The sequence below is a fragment of the Pan paniscus genome, chromosome X (assembly GCF_029289425.2).
Source record: "Pan paniscus chromosome X, NHGRI_mPanPan1-v2.0_pri, whole genome shotgun sequence".
Taxonomy (NCBI): Eukaryota; Metazoa; Chordata; class Mammalia; order Primates; family Hominidae; genus Pan; species Pan paniscus.
Genome location: NC_073272.2, coordinates 34305895 through 34322841, shown reverse-complemented (window position 1 = coordinate 34322841; position 16947 = coordinate 34305895). Strand labels below are relative to the sequence as shown.

At 35.5% G+C, this 16947-nt stretch overlaps 1 protein-coding gene across 1 annotated transcript in view; it reads left to right on the top strand.

The window, feature by feature from the left end:
- Positions 1-16947, top strand: part of DMD (dystrophin) — a 2218635-nt gene that overhangs the window by 825720 nt on the left and 1375968 nt on the right. Inside the window, exon 19 of the mRNA XM_063601607.1 lies at positions 14284-14371. Coding sequence (XP_063457677.1) covers positions 14284-14371 — 88 coding nt within the window. The remainder of the gene's footprint in view (positions 1-14283; positions 14372-16947) is intronic.

Below are 16947 nucleotides of genomic sequence, written 5' to 3'. Positions count from 1 at the left end.
GTGTCATGAACTTGAGTGGTATTAATCCATTTTTAGGGTTTCATTAAAAATGGCTAAATATTACCAACTCTTTTTTTTTTTTCACTTGATTCCTTCATTTACTCCTTTCAAATGCTTTTAGCCAGTTAGCATATCATAGGCCATTATCAGTTCAATTTCACATATTTTAAAAAATGCAACTTTTAAACCTAAGCATAATTTTTTCCTTGTATATTCACCATGTGTTTTATTCATATAATTAACAAAATGCACTTATTTAAAAGCTGATTTCTGGGGGACCTTTCTAATCAAAATGTCCCTGGACCACCAATATTGACATTATCTGGGAGCTTGTCGGAAATAGAGAATCTCAGAACTAGTAAATCAAAATTTGCCTTTGAACATTTTCCAGGAGTGATTCCTATGCACATAAAGGCTTGAGAATCAATATTCTAGGACACAGTCTTGGGCTTTACCTAGCGGTTACCTCTCACATTCTTTTAGTATCACTGCACTTCAGACTTTTTAGCTGAATTAACAGATTCTAACAACTCGAATTTTTTCCGTGAGCACATGGTAACGCAAATTGGTAATGAAACAAACAAACAAAAAAATAGCCTCCTTTGATCACAAGGGGATTTGATAAGGTGTCTGAAAATCTGGAGCTTCTGTGAGGTTCTCTTGAAACCCTCCCTTATCAAGCCGTTATGGTCATCTGGCTTTGGGCTCTTCCTTGGATCTGCACTTGATTACACTCTTTCAAAAGCAACTTTTTACCAACTCCCGCTGGAAATCATCAAGCCAGTTAATGCTTCCAATTTCTCCTATCTCTGTTATCTGTGTTTACTACCCAGAGTATAGGTACCTCGAGTCTATATTTTCTTCTATCTTTCTCTCTCTGCTCTATTGCACTTTCTTTTCCTTGCTTCACTTCCTCTGCTTTCCCACACTCTCACTCGGCAGGCTCAAACACTTTTTCAAGACAAGCCTTCTATATACTTATTCTACTCATACGTGGAAACCAATTTTACCCTCAAAAACAGCACTATGACTCATCCCTCTTTTGTACCCCCACTACTTTAGAATGACTGACTCCCTCACCTAACAGAGACAATTCCAAAGATACTGCTCTCTTTATGTAAAAATACCTCTTTCCTTGCAGTTAATGACTTCTGGCCATCTCTTATCTACCATTTTATCATATTTTCTCATTGAAGACATTGGCACTAGGTTAGTAGATTTTTTCAACCAATTTGTTCTTTCATTCTTAGTTATTTCAGCATCCCTGTGGGCTCTCCTGCTATCACTAAAAGCTTTTGTTTCTCTCATCTCCTCAATCCAGCTACCTGCTGTCATGATTGTATGTATGTAGATGTTGTCATTGTCAGGTATTACTCCATTTCTTTAATAAGATTATTTTTTTGAGACGGAGTCTCGCTCTGTCCCAGGCTGGAGTGCAGTGGCGTGATCTCGGCTCACTGCAAGCTCCGCCTCCCGGGTTCACGCCGTTTTCCTGCCTCAGCCTCCTGAGTAGCTGGGACTACAGGCGCCCGCCACCACACCCGGCTAAGTTTTTGTATTTTTAGTAGAGACGGGGTTTCACCGTGTTAGCCAGGATGGTCTCGATCTCCTGACCTCGTGATCCGCCCACCTTGGCCTCCCAAAGTGCTGGGATTACAGGCGTGAGCCACTGCGCCCGGCACTAACAACACATTTTAACAAAACCAGCAGTTCTTCATAAGCTTTCCGTGCATCCTAAGTATATTTTCAACTTAGTTTCTCTCAACAATTATTTCAAGCTTTTGTGGGGTACCTAAACTTTTCCCATCATTCACAGTAAATGATTTCATCTCCAACTTTAGTCGAAATAATATTTCTCAAATTGTGGGTATTTGTGCTCATAATATCTTTTTTTTTTTTTTTCCCCCTGCCTTAGTGGAAGAGGCTATGCTTCACCTGGTTGAGGCTCATCTCTGGGTGTGTGTTCTCAGCAGCATCACTGACTATGTATTAAGCCACCTGGTTCCATTCAGCTGTATATCCAGATTGTCAAAAATCTATATCCCAGGTCATTATCATTAGCATTTAAACCGGTTGTGTTTTCATCTTTAAGAAAGTGTCCTCTCCTATAAACATGCATGTGAATACTTAACGTGCCTTATCTTACTCAATCCCTCTGTAGAACTAGAACCTATTAACCTCTTTTCCCTCATGAAATTCTTTCCTCACTTGGCTTATGGGATACTGCTTTCTCCTGATTAATTCTTTCACATTCTTGGCCATTTGTTCCAATTCAGTTTTTCTTTAATATTGATATTCTTCAGAGTCCTTGTGTTTCTTCTCTGGATATCCTCATTCATTCCCATTCAAATAGTGTCTATTTTCGAATGAACCCTTCTCCCATACGTATCTTTAGCTCATCTCTTTCTTAAAACCCAGGGTGATACATCTGATTGCCTAATAGACAATTTTAATTGATGTTTGCCTGATATCTTAAATCTCATTATTTCCCCAGACGTCCTTTATTCTTTCTCCTTCCTTTCACCCTGCAAACAGCCTAATCCAGAAACCTGAAAGTGAACTGGGTCACCTAGATTTTTTTTCTACCATTCACAAGTCCAATCTTTGACAGGTTCAATTAATCCTGCTCCCCTAACAGCTCTTGAAAATGTCCAATTCTCTCTATTCCCATCACCAAAACCCTGATTAAAGCTAATATCATGGCTTACTTCTATTTAAGATGTCAATCCTGTAGCTGGTCTTCCCTGCTACTAATGTTATATTCCTTTAGAAGTTTCCACATCACCTCTGCCAAAGCGAACTTATTAAAACATAAGTATGATCTTGTTATGTCTGTGTTTATAATCATTTGAGAAAGATAAAATCAGCTACTGATAGCCAGGAGCTGGCTTGGCACTTCAGTTAGGCTTTGGAGCTGCTAGATGTTGCCTTGGTACTTGCAGCCAGTCTGTGATGTTCTCTGGTTGAATATAAACAATTGCTAGGAATGCCAGCATCATACGGGGACACCCTATGGTTGTGATGAATCAAGATAAAAGCAAGACCACTTTGTAATCATATCTTAATACAGTAAAAAAGAATAGCATTGTCCAAACCACGCCTAATGACCAAATATCCCTCATCTTCATTAATGTGACACATTATGCTTCTTTACTAAACACAGCTTTAGCCTCTCTGCATTCCTCCTGCCATCTAGATAAAAATTTTAGGATACTCAACATAGAATTACCCTACTTCCTCACAACATCCAGTCAAAACAAAGCCCCACTTCCTTGATGCCCCCTATCATGTAACACAAGCCCACATCTTAAAATAAGCTTTTTCTAACATACTCTTAGAGATAGCCCCATAGTTCCCTGTGATGCACTGTTTCTCTTGTTGCAGCGTGTAAATCAGGTTAACTTTGATAACCTACAAATATGTTCCAGGGGTCTTTGTCTGAAAAGTGTTGACAAAATCTATGTCTTCATATTGCCCTCATAAAGCCTACAATGATCTAATTTTTGTTTACTTACACAAACTAATTTCTAGCCATTTTCATTTCAATTCCATTGTTGGTTTCTAGAAATCCGGACTTGAACGTGAAGTGGCTTTGGTTTTATGTGTGTGTGTTTTGTTTTTGGTGTCCCCATGCCTAACACATAACCCAATAAATGTTTACCTATATGGATATGTGATTTTTTTCAGCTCTGCAGTTACATTTAAGATAGGATCTATTACCAATATGAAGGATAGAACAACTTCTGAATAAATATTTGAGCGAATAAGTTACTCTTCAGTCAAAGGGTAAAACTTCATTATAGGATGTTAAATGAGTAGATTTTTAATTACTTCTAATGTCGGAGTAGGACTGATAGAGATCCATAACTTATTTTCATAATGTTAGGGAAGATATAGAAAGAGGAGGCTTTTAAGAGATGCTAATAAAGAAGGAGGAACAGAGGTCTGAAAGAGGTTTTAATCAACTTATTGAGGAATTTGTGAACTGCCCTGTGTTGTATTCTTTGCTTCAAATTATTTTACTTTTGTTCCTTTTATTGAATATTATACAACTTAGTTGCCTTTTATTTTGCATTTAAGTTACTCATTTTAGAATTTATGATTCTTCATGATCTCTAAGAATTTTCATGAGCCCACAATAATCACTCATTTCTGATACATTGATTTACTGATGCCTTTTTTAGCTTCTATATACTTTACTTGAAATGATGTGTACTAAATATTTTAGAATCCGAGTAGTGGCTTCTAAACATGTGATCATATATTAAGCATATATTGAGTAAAGTATTTAGTATGCTATATGTTAATAACATAATTTAAAAACTGTATGTTATGAAATATAGATCCTTTCAAGATTAAAAATGTATATGCATGTGGACACATATATGATAAGCAGCTCTATAGAAAAACACACATACAGAAAAGCTGGATGACTTCATGAGGACGAAATTTAAGAGAAAGATAATATTGTCAAGGGCAGAGGTATTTTTATGAACATGGCAATTTCGATGAGGTAATTGTAGTTTTTATCAGTACTGAATGCTGTAAGAAGCATTTTTCCTAACAAGAAGAAAATTGATGACTTTCTTTTCTTTTTTTTTCCCCGAGACGGAGCCTCGCTCTGTCACCAAGGCTGGAGTGCAATGGCGCAATCTTGGCTCACTGCAACTTCTGTCTCCCAGGTTCAAGCGATTCTCCTGCCTCAGCCTCCCGAGTAGCTGGGACTACAGGCACGTGCCACCACGTCCAGCTAATTTTTTGTATTTTTAGTAGAGACGGGGTTTCAACTGTTGGCCAGGATGGTCTCCATCTTCTGACCTTGTGATCCACCTGCCTTGGCCTCCCAAAGTGCTGGGATTACAGGCGTGAGCCCCTGCGCCCGGCCAAATTAATGACTTTCACAAAATAACTTTTTGTACAGTAGTGAAGGCTGAAGTCTGACTGTAGGTATTTGGAGTAATATTGAAATACTAGAATTTGGACTAATATGACAATATTAGTCCAAATTTCATTGAAGATGAAATATATAAAAGAAAATGAAGACTGTGGTTGAAGAGTATTCAGATGATACCCTTGGTCTTGAAAACATGGGAAAGGGGTATATATACAGTATGTATGTGTATGTATATATATGTACATACACACACATAGAGAGAGGAGGTGGAAGATCAGAGCCATGAAATAAAAACAGAGAGGTAAGATTCTACCAAGTTTTGACTCATGGATTGTATATGGTACTCTTTCTTTTCTACTTAGGTATTGGTTTATTACCAGTATCAGGACTTGAGCTGAAGAAAAGATGGATGTGCCCAACTCCCTATCTAATATGCAGTTTCTAGAATACTTTGATTTAATCCATCCTTCCTTTACTGAGCTTGCAGCACCTATCCCCATGGACTGGTTTTATGGCCACTTTATATAAAGCTATTAGAGTTCGTTATGAATTTGCACTTTAAGAGAGCATTGTGGGTAAGGGGAGAGACCATAATATTGTATATGGACGTGTTACGCTAAAATAGAGCTCGCCTTATTATGTACCTATAATGTACCAGCCACTTTCATGGAGACTTGGGATAGAGTAGAGAAGGATATAGATAAGGATACCTGACCTTATATAGTTTACATTCTAGTGGGAAAGATGGAAATGAAGCAAGACTAATATGTAAAGCATGTGGAATGTTAGTGATAAGTTCCAAGGAGCAGAATAAAATGAGAGGGTATGCATGTGCTTGTAGACAGAGTGGCACTAAAAGGCCTAGCTGAAAAAGTGGCATTTGATGGGGGAAAATGTCCAAGTAACTAATTTAGGGCCTTTTTAGGCATGGGGAAAAATAAATGCACAGCCGTGTAACAGCAGCATGCCTGTAGCATCAGGGAAAAGGTAAGCGTGTGGCTGCAGCAGAAAAATCAAGATGTTTAGCAGCAGAAGAATTCAGAAAGGTTAAGGAAGTTAATTAAGATCAGACCACGGTAAGGACTTGAGCTTTTATTCAGCTGTCAGCAAGTTGAGCTGAATCCTGTTGTCTCTGTCTGCTGTGTTGATAATATATAATCAGAGAACAAAGGTTGAAATATAAAGACCTTTAGTATCCTATTTTGAAACATTCATACCCCTCAGAGATGATGGGGTACTTTGTCTAATGTGGTAGTAGTGAGCACCGTGATAACTCACTTTCTGGCTATGTTTTGAGGTTAGAGCCAACAGGACTTTCTGATGGATTGAATGTGAGGCTTGAGAGAGAGAGAGGAGTGGAGGATTCTGTTTTTGGCCTAAACAAAGGAAAATACAGATTGAGGCCTAGGACACTCCAAAGTGAGAGCTGAGGGACATGATTAGGAACCTGCAAAGGAGATGGAGGAAAGGTGACCTCTGAAGTTGGAGGAAAACTCTGTGTTCAAGTAGTACGTGAAGCCAAATTAGCAAATACTTCTAAGAAGAAAAAGGAATCCTCTCAATCAAATCATGGTGATAGGTGAAGTGAGAACTGAACATCAGTCATTGAATGCAGTAGCTTGGGGGCCAATGGTGAGACTGATAAGAGCAGTTTTGATGGGACTGAGTAAGAGAATAGATGTGAGAGCCGGTTTTTGTTTTTGTTTTGAACCAGTTTTTACTTTGCAAGATAGACCTGTGGAAGGCCTATGTTCCTTCTTGTTGATACACAGTCACTTAAAATGAGGACAGTTATCTTCCTTTTTCAGCAAAATATATCTCTTTAGACTTTGTTTTTGGTTTTTGTGCTTTTCTGTCCTTTTTAATGTATATTTCTGTGAGTTAATGGGAGACGGTAGAAATTTTAGGAACTACTGATCCACCCTACCTTAAAACAGAAGTTCATATATTTCATTTGAGGACGAACGTATGGGTGGCCAAATCCCAGGAGAAATGGGGATTTTCAGTGATGTTTATTTACTTAACCTTTTTTTTTTTTTAACACTTTTTATATGTGGTTATTTGGACATTTCCACGAACAAGGTACTCTCATCATCTCTTGTGTCAAAAATGTTTCCGTGGCCAGGCACGGTGGCTCACGCCTGTAATCTCAGCACTTTGGGAGGCCGAGGTGGGTGGATCAGGAAGTCAGGAGATCAAGACCATCATGGTTGACACCATGAAGCCTCGTCTCTACTAAAAATACAAAAAATTAGCCGGGCGTGGTGGCGGGCGCCTGTAGTCCCAGCTACTCAGGAGGCTGAGGAAGGAGAATGGCGGGAACCCGGGAGGCGGAGCTTGCAGTGAGCCAAGATTGCACCACTGCACTCCAGCCTGGGCGACAGAGCGAGACTCCGTCTCAAAAAAAAAAAAAAAAAAAAAAAGTTTCCTAAATTTCTTTTTAGGATTATTGAAGTTACCTTTAAGTAGAATGAGCACATATTTCAGTTTGTCGGGTATAGTCTTAGCTTATGTCAAACCATTTTTCCCAGCTTAATTATTCCTAGCTCCCCATTTTACTATAAAAACTATCTCATTTTGGGAAATAAATAGCGAGCTTCCTTCAATCCCCTCAGAAGTCCCACATGGTAGGTATCTTTATTGCTATTTTACGTAGAAAATACTGAGGTTCAGAAAGGTCGAAGTACTTTATTAGGGACAGATAGTAACAGTAGAGACAGAACTGATAACAGCAGAGCAAAAAGGGTGACTGCAGGCCCTTTTGTTGTAGTATCTTCTTTAACATCTCTTTGTTATACTAAATTTTATTATTTTTAATCAACTATCTACAGCTGTGTCTGAAATGAAATGTTTTCTGGACTCTTCACTGTCTCATTCACACTCTTCAAGGCATACTTGTATGCATATTCCTCTTCATTTTGCAATGTTCCTCTTGAAAGTAATGTGCCCTAACAGAACCCAGATATCGTCTGAACATTGACAAATATGCAGATACCATTGACTGCTTCCTTCTGGGGTCTATGTGTCTCTTTATGCACCAGTTATTCAGTTTACTTGAGCTGTATACAGAGTTGGTCATCAGCCTATAGACTGTCAGAGACCATTCTGAGTGACCCGGCATTCCTTGTGATATCTTGTTGGCCCTGCTGAATTAATAGTTAAATATGTTGAACATCCCTAATACATCCAAACTATAAGCTCTGTTTGCTCTGATATATATTCTGATATGCTCACACCTTTTTGAATAATATCCATTGAAATACCCCTAGCAACAGCAGAGCATGTCTGAAAGAAAGCTGAAATTATAAGTAGAAGAGCAGGGTTCTAATATTGAATCTAAAACTTCCTAATATGATGACCTTTGATATACGATTTAATCTTACTGATGCTCAGTTTTCTCTTGTATAAAATGGTATACAATAATGCTGATTTCTTCTTTGTTACAATTATTATGACATACATATGGAAATTATGTACATAAAGTATAATTTGGTAGTATAAAGAATCTTATTTTCAATGTGGCTATTGAATTGTTTTCAAAATTTTCACAAACCTCTCTGTGCCTCACTTCCCTCCTCTGTCAAAATGGGAAAGTAATAGTACCTACTTTATAGATTATTGTTTTTGTTGTAGTTGTGGTGGTTGTTACTGAGACTATTTATATTAGAATAACTGGAACAATGTGGTTAACAAGATATTAAAGGTCAAATATGATTCCTGAGATATTCAAATATAAGTTTTGTTCTTAGTAATATTAATTGATTCTAGTAAGCTTAGAATAAAGAGATTATGATGATAACATTTAGATGGCTATTGATAATTTATTTTCAATATTTATAAAGACCACATAGTGTTCTCATTCTACTTTTTATATCATTTCACATAAACTAAAGCAAAAGCTCAATGTAGATAAAATAGAAACCCCTCTGATAGGAGAAGTTAACTCTAAAAGTAACTCAAAGAACATCACTTTACTCAGCTTGTTGTCATTGTTCCTTTATGTGTTGTATTGTGGTATATATTTTTTCTTTCATCTGTATATTTTTTTCTTGATAAAGTTCAAATTCTGGACACCCCAAATCCTCCTGTCTTTCTTGATATTTACATTACATATTTACTTAACTGTGCTTATTTTTTCTCCTCTAAGATGCTCAGGGTGCTTTCCATATAACATTTACCTTTTAATGGAGAATAAATGTAAGTAGTGTAAAACAAGTATGCCATAAGCTGCTAAGGACAGATAACTTAGATCACAAAAATCAATAAGTTGAGAAAATAGAAATATTGGAGCTTCATCTAGGATCTTACTTTTAACTAGATGTTGTAGCTACTCTATTTTCATGGACTTTTCAGTTCAACGAACAAATTAGAACCATCCATGATTGTCCACATGTTCCTGGAAACAATTCAATACTGTCTTTGTGAAACTGAATTTCAAGACAACTCAGAAGTTTTACCTGCTAATTGGAAAGGGATCCTGGGAACATAAAATCACAAAATACCACAAACTGGGTGCTTTGAAATTTTCAAGTGGAATCTAAGATATTAAAAAGTGTCTGTCACTTTCAGAGTTTCTTAACTAATTAGACAAAACTGAGTTTTCATTTGTTGCCCTTCAGAGCACCATGTAAAATGTGTATCTTTCAGCTAAGAGATAGGTATTTAAGAAAATAAAACAAAATTATTACCTTATAGATTTTTTTTAAATTTTACTCTTAATTTATTCTCAGTTTTAATTAGTATTTTATATATTAATGCTATTCCTGATGGAGTTTATTCTGTGAATGATTGGCTTTTTTTTTTTTTTTTTTTAGCATTTTGTACTCTTGATATTGAATCCAGTATTCCTAATTCATGAAACCTTTTTTTGTGATTTTAATAGACTCCATTTTTAGACTAATTATAGGTTCACAGCACAATTGAACAGAAGGTACAAAAATTTCCCATATAACCCGGTTCCCACACATACATAGCCTGCCCCACTGTCAACATTTCCCACTAGAGTGGTATATTTGTTTCAATAGATGAACTTACATTGACACATCATTATCTCCCAAAGTTCTTAGTTTATACATTAGCTTTCCCTATTGGTGCCACGCATTCTGTGAGTTTAAACAAATTTACAATGACATGTATTTATCTTTAGAGTGTTATGCGGTGTAATTTCACTGCCATAAAAATCCTCAATACTTTTCCCGTTCATCTACACTTCTCTCCTAATCTCTAGAAACCACTATGTTTTGTAGTTTACATAGTTTTACCTTTTCCAGACTATCATATATTCGGAATTGGAATCTAGGGTGAAATCCTGCAGTAAAATATATAGCCTTTTCAGATTATCTTCTTTAACTTAGTAACATGCATTTAAGTTCTTCCATGTCTTTTTATGGCTTGATAGCTCATTTTTAAGCACTGAATAATATTCCATTGTCTGGATGTATCACAGTTTATTTATCCATTCATCTACTGAAGAACATCTTGATTGTTTCCAAGTCTTGGCAAATATAAACAAAGCTGCTGCAGCATTCATGTGCAGGAATTTGAGTGGACATATGACTCCTTTGGATAAATGCCTAAGTGCATGATTGCTGGATCATATAGTAGAATGTTTACTTTTGTAAGAAACCTCCAAACTGTCTTCCAAAGTGGCTGTGCCATTTTGCATTGCTACCAGAAATGAATGAGAGTTCCCATTGCCCCATTTCTCTGTCGGCTTTTGGTTTTGTCAGTGTTCTTGGATTTTGGCCATTCTAATAGGTGTGTAGTGGTATCTCATTGTTTAATTTGTAATTCCCTGGTAACATATGATGTGAAACATATTTTCATTTGCTTATTTGCCATCTGTATACTTCCTTTGGTGAGGTGTCTGTTAAGGTTTTTTGCCCATGTTTTAGTTTGTTTGTTTTTGTTACTGAGTTTTAAGAGTTCTTTGTGTATTTCGGATAAGATTTCTCTACCAGATATGTCTTTTGTAAATATTTTCTTTGAGCCTGTGGCTTTTCTTTTCATTCTTTTGGCAGCATCTTTCGCAGAGCAGAACATTTTAACTTAGTACTATTCAACTTATTAATTCTTTCTTTCATGGATCATGCCTTTGGTGGTGTATCTAAAAAACTATCAACAAACTCAAAGTCACCTCTGTTTTCTCCACTGCTATCTGCTAGGAGTTTTATAGTTTTACATTTTACTCTAGAGTCTGTGATTGATTCATTATTAATTAATTTTATGAATTATATGAACACCACAATTACTTTCAAGCAGTTACACAAATTTCTAAATTCAGTGGAAACGTATTTATTTTTGGTATGTTTATTTTTCATTTTTATTTTATTTTTTATAATTTCAACTTTTGGATTCAAGAGTAAATGTGCAGGTTTGTTACGTGTGTATATTGTGTGACACTGAGGTTTGGTGCTGAGCATAGTATCCAATAGCTACTATTTTGGCCCTTTTCCCCTCACTCCCTCCCCACTCTAGTAGTCCCCAGTGTTTCTTGTTCCCATCTTTATATCCACGTGTATCCAGGAAAACATGGTTTTCAACCATAATGCTGTGTTCCACAAAAATATATGTTCATGTTATTTTATTTTATTTATTTATTTTTGAGACAGAGTCTTACTCTGTCACCCAGGCTGGAGTGCAATGGTGTGATCTCGGCTCACTGCAACCTCTGCCTCCCGGGTTCAAGGGATTTTCCTGCCTCAGCCTCCCGAGTAGCTGGGATTATAGGTGCCTGCCACCATGCCCAGATAATTATTTTTGTATTTTTAGTAGAGACAGGGTTTCACCATGTTGGCCAGGCTGGTCTCGAACTCCTGACCTCAGGTGATCCACCCGCGTTGGCCCCCCAAAGTGCTCGGATTACAGGTGTGAGCCACTGCACCCAGCCCATGTTATCATTTTTACAGATATATTAGATGTTGAAATTTTAAAGTGAATTTGTGATAAAATTCACAATAATGTCAGATATTTCAATATCAAAAGTATAAACTTCCAATGAAGTTGATCCAGTGAATAACATGAAAGTAAATAAATTGGAATTAAATAATTGTAATTAAAACAAAAGAAGGGTGTAAGGTTTATGCCTAGATAAACTTTTTTGCATGTAGATGTTGTGTTGTTCAGGATCATTTGTTTAAAGACTTTTTCTCCACTGTATTGCCTTTGTTCCTTTGCCAAAAATCAATTGGTTATATTTATGTGGATCTGTTTCTGAGCTTTCTATTCTGTTCCATTGATTTACCTGTCTGTTCTTTTGCCAATATTACTCTGTCTTGATTACTGCAGTTTTATATCAAGCCTTGAAGTCAGATATTGTCAGGTCTCCCATTTAGTAAACTCTTTAAAATAAATTTTTAAGAAAACCTTTATTCAGGCCAGGCACGGTGGCTCACACCTGTAATCCCCCCGCCCCACCCCAGCACTGAGGTGGGCGGATGATGAGGTAAGGAGTTTGAGACCAGCCTGGCCAACATGGTGCAACCCTGTCTCTACTAAAAATACAAAAATTAGCTGGGCGTGGTGGTGCACGCCTGTAATCCCAGCTACTCGGGAGGCTGAAGCAGGAGAGTTGCTTGAACCCGGGAGGCAGAGGTTGCAGTGAGCTGAGATCATGCCACTGCACTCCAGCCTGGGCGACAGAGTGAGACTCTGTCTCAAAGAGAAACAAAAACAAAAAGCTTTACATTTGTAGCTATTTCTTTAAAATTAGATAGTCTTTTCAGATACATAAAAATATGTGGATTATTGTATAAGCATTTACATAATTTAATGTGTTTAGTCAATAGTGTTGTCTAGATGATTCCTTTTTCTCTGAAACTATTTCTGATATTGCCATATTATATGAAAGAGTTTCCCTCTGTCGCCCAGGCTGGAGTACAGTGGCGCAATGATAGTTCGTTGCAGCCTACTCAGACTACTGTGCTCAAGCAGTCCTTCTGCCTCAGATTCCTGAGTAGCTGGGACTACAGGCTCGTGTCACCATGCCTGACTAATTTTTTAAAATTGTTTGTTTAGAGATGGAGGTCTCTCTATTTTGCCTAGGCTGATCTCAAATCCCTGGACTGAAGCAGTCTTCCTGCCCAGGCCTTCTGAGTAGCTGGGATTACAGGCCTATCTCTTAACTATTTGCTTTTCAAGGAATGTATTAGATCTGCGCTGTACAATTACAGTTAACACTGGTCACATGTCACCTTTAAATTTTAAATTATTTAAAATAAATAAAATTAGATTAAATTAAATATTCTTTTTTTTTCAAGTCATTCTGACCACCTTTCAAGTGCTGAATACCCACATGTGGTTATTGGCTATCATATTGGATGACACAGATACAGATCATTTCCATCCCTGCACAAATTTTTACTCAACAATGGTGCAGACTGTCCATGTATCTGTTATTTGCCCTCCCATCTGTACTCCAGTATTTTACCTGGAAATATTTTTTTAAATGCCTGTGGATGTAAATAAAGTCTTAAAAAATAGTCTCATGTAGAATAACCTTCTGCCTCAAATTCAAGAGAAATCTTTGTTATAATAGGATTGTTAAGTCACAGGTGTGTTGTTGTTACTATATTTTAATTGCGTTATAGTTATTTGAATAGTTACGTTTTAGGACATACACATTGTTATAGTCAACACTTCTTGATGATTATAGTAATGTAGTTCTACTCTATCATAGTTTAAAATTTATGTCTCCATAGGAATATTATTAGCTAAACTCAATAGTATGAAATTCTGGCTATTGTTAACTGAAATAATTTTGCATTTGTGGTTCAAAATGTAACTCTTAAGGGAAATAAAGGAATTCAGAAAGTTTTTTGAAACTCAATCTTGTCTTCCTTGGAAATAGGAGTACTTTGATTATTTTTGAAAGAAAAATTAGCCTACAGCCTGGTATTTAAATATAGATGTATATATATTATATATTTCTGCTAAATTATTTATGGTAGTTTATTTTTTCCATTTTATATACATACTGGATTCTCAATTTGATTTTTAATACCGCCTATATACTTATTAGTAATTTCAATGGTGTATCTTTGAAAGATAAATTTCATTTTAGTTATGTGACACTTTATCTTTCATTGTTATGAATTGCCTTTTTACTTTTTGCAGTCTTGCATTGAAATGTATCAGAAACTATAATGTAAAAAATAGCTGAGTAGAAATCTTATAATTAAAAGTTGTAGCAAGTCTTGAAAATGGCTCATGCTTTTATTGCCATTTTGATGTTTTCGATGGCAAAAGTGTTGAGAAAAAGTCTTTAGATTCACGTGATAAGCTGACAGAGTGAAACATCTTAAGGCTTGAAAGGGCAAGTAGAAGTTATAATTATTGTGTAGCTTCAGAATCCTTGTATTGAATTACTCATCTTTGCTCTCATGCTGCAGGCCATAGAGCGAGAAAAAGCCGAGAAGTTCAGAAAACTGCAAGATGCCAGCAGATCAGCTCAGGCCCTGGTGGAACAGATGGTGAATGGTAATTACACCAGTTGATTTAGATAATCTTCTTAGGGATTTGATAAACACATAGGTTCATATTTATCAGCTGAATTATATCAGACAAGCACTTCTTAAATACAAATTTAAGTTAAAAGGTGTTTTATGTTTTTTATTATTCTTTTTTTAATGATAAGGAAATTATTAGGAGAAATTCAACTTTGTGTCCATTGGAAGAAAATGGGATGGGGTAGAATATTTTATCAATCTGTAGCAGAGAAATAAATTTTAATGCAAATCTGCTAGCATTTATCCAAATAATTTAAGAAAATAAGGTTTGCAGAAATTTGAAAATATTAAGTCATGTTATATATGTAAAACTGATCATCATCTGATTTTAAATCATTTTTGCAATATGTTTTTCCAAACACTAAAATTATATGGAATGTTTTACCATCATTCCTGTTTTCTAATAATATATATGACATTTTCTATGTTACTTTTTATCACATTATCTCATTTAAAAAAAAAGTCTCTTCGGGATAACCTTTACTTTTAAGTAACTTTTTTAGAGTGAGATAAAAGCACAAAGCTAGCCAAGTTTTTGTCTTTCTTTTTCAAGAATAAATTAAAATTAATCTTTTCTAATACTCAGTGCCTCAAAAGTTATGTGTACCAAATTTGTCATTGACATGATATGTAAACAACCTTCTTTCAAATTATCATTGCTATACTACTATATTTCCAGATAAAATTTTATGAAAATCAGGGATAATGCTATTTCCAAATAAGATTGTTTTTCATTTTGTAGAAGATGTTTACAAGAACATCATAAATAAATATAACAAATGTTTTTGTTGTGCATGTCAGCTTTTTCCAGAATCTGCCTGCATTTTGGGGCATAAATTCTGTGTATAAGTTATTTTTTGCCTTAATTGCAAATTTGGCATTCAAAAGTTCAATGGTCTTCCTAGAAAATCAGTTCATTTTCTTCTTCTAATGAGTCCCATGACTGACTGTATTTGGTTAAAAATGAAAACAAACAAATATAACAGCTGAGACTTGAGTGAACAAGTTTAAGAACAGATAATGAAAATATCAATAGATTTTTATTTAGATGTATGTTGCTTGGTAATTTTAACTGATCAACTTAACAGCATATTCATGTTAAATAAAATTATGTGATCTAAAAATATTCTCCTAGTTGTTATGTAAGTTCCCCTTAGAAACTCTATTATCACTTCTTCATTTTAATAAGCTGATGCAAGAGCTATACTTTAAATGGTTTCATGTCATCGTTATATATCACGCTTACCTACACTGAATTAATCAGAAATAATTTAAACATTTAGAAATTAAGGGAATGATTTTTAATTTTTGGTAAGTAAAACTACATGCAGGATTTAAATGATCGTGTGACTAGTGAGAATATTAATTTTCTTGATTATTTCCCTCATAGTTCTAATTTTTGGATGCATGTAGAAAAGTCAGGACACATAGTAGGTGCTTAATAAATATTAATTGACCAGATTCTGTTTAGAAAAGCAAAATTAAGGCAGTCGTTGAGGTAATGACATTGGTAATTTTGGTGTGAAAATAATAATCCTTCTGAAGGAAAATGCTAACATTGGCAGATACCAGGGAACACTGCGGGGTAGGGGTGTGATTTGAGAGATTCCTGTTTGGTTGACTGTATTAATCAAATTTTATGCTACCCATTTGTTCTGCCAGGAAAGATATGGTCTAACTGATACGTCATTAGGCTCAAGTTTGGGCCATAAGTAGGATGACTACTTAAAATGACCATAGCTCTGTTTCCCCATTAAATATAATAATTTATGAAATTACTTAAAGGCTCAAATATTCTAACTCATCTATTTGTTCCTTTTTTGTCGTTCAAGGAACAAATTGCATAATATTTATTTTCTGTGATTTTGCAAATTGTGAGATAAGGTAGACACATATGAAGTGCCTGGAGTACCTCTTCAGGTGTATTTCAGAGGGACTGCTACCCTAAATCATAATAGCTCCTTTAGTATAGAGCCCAAAAGTACAGTTGAGTGGTGTAGCTCATGAAGCTGAAAGACAAATGAAGCTTTCTGTAAACTAGGATTCCAACAATTATTGCATTAAAGCTCTTAAATTTATAAGTCCAGAATCTTCCTTCCCAAGCTTAGGCTATGGAGATATAATTAATCTCACAACCACGTAAGACACACACATTCTTGCCCTTTTTGTATAGAAAGGAAAATGAGAGCTGAATCAGTGTACTTCATTTAGGACCTCATGTAAATGGCTGTTCCTCTTAACCACGTATAGTTTCCTCAGAAGTTAAGATAAAGATAAACCACTCTTGTATAAACCACTCATATTATTATGCCACTAATAAAAATATGTGCGTATATATTTATAAATTTGATGTGTGCTTGGCACACTGAAAATATTTAACATATATTCATAGTGTAAAAATATGTAGAATAGCATAAGTATAGCTATTATATATTTTTAAAAATTCTGTGAACTATATTTTATATGTATCTATACTGGTATATGCATAGCAAACTGAATTTTCTCCTTAAAATAATTTGCCCTAAGATTAAACTACTTTTTAAAAGT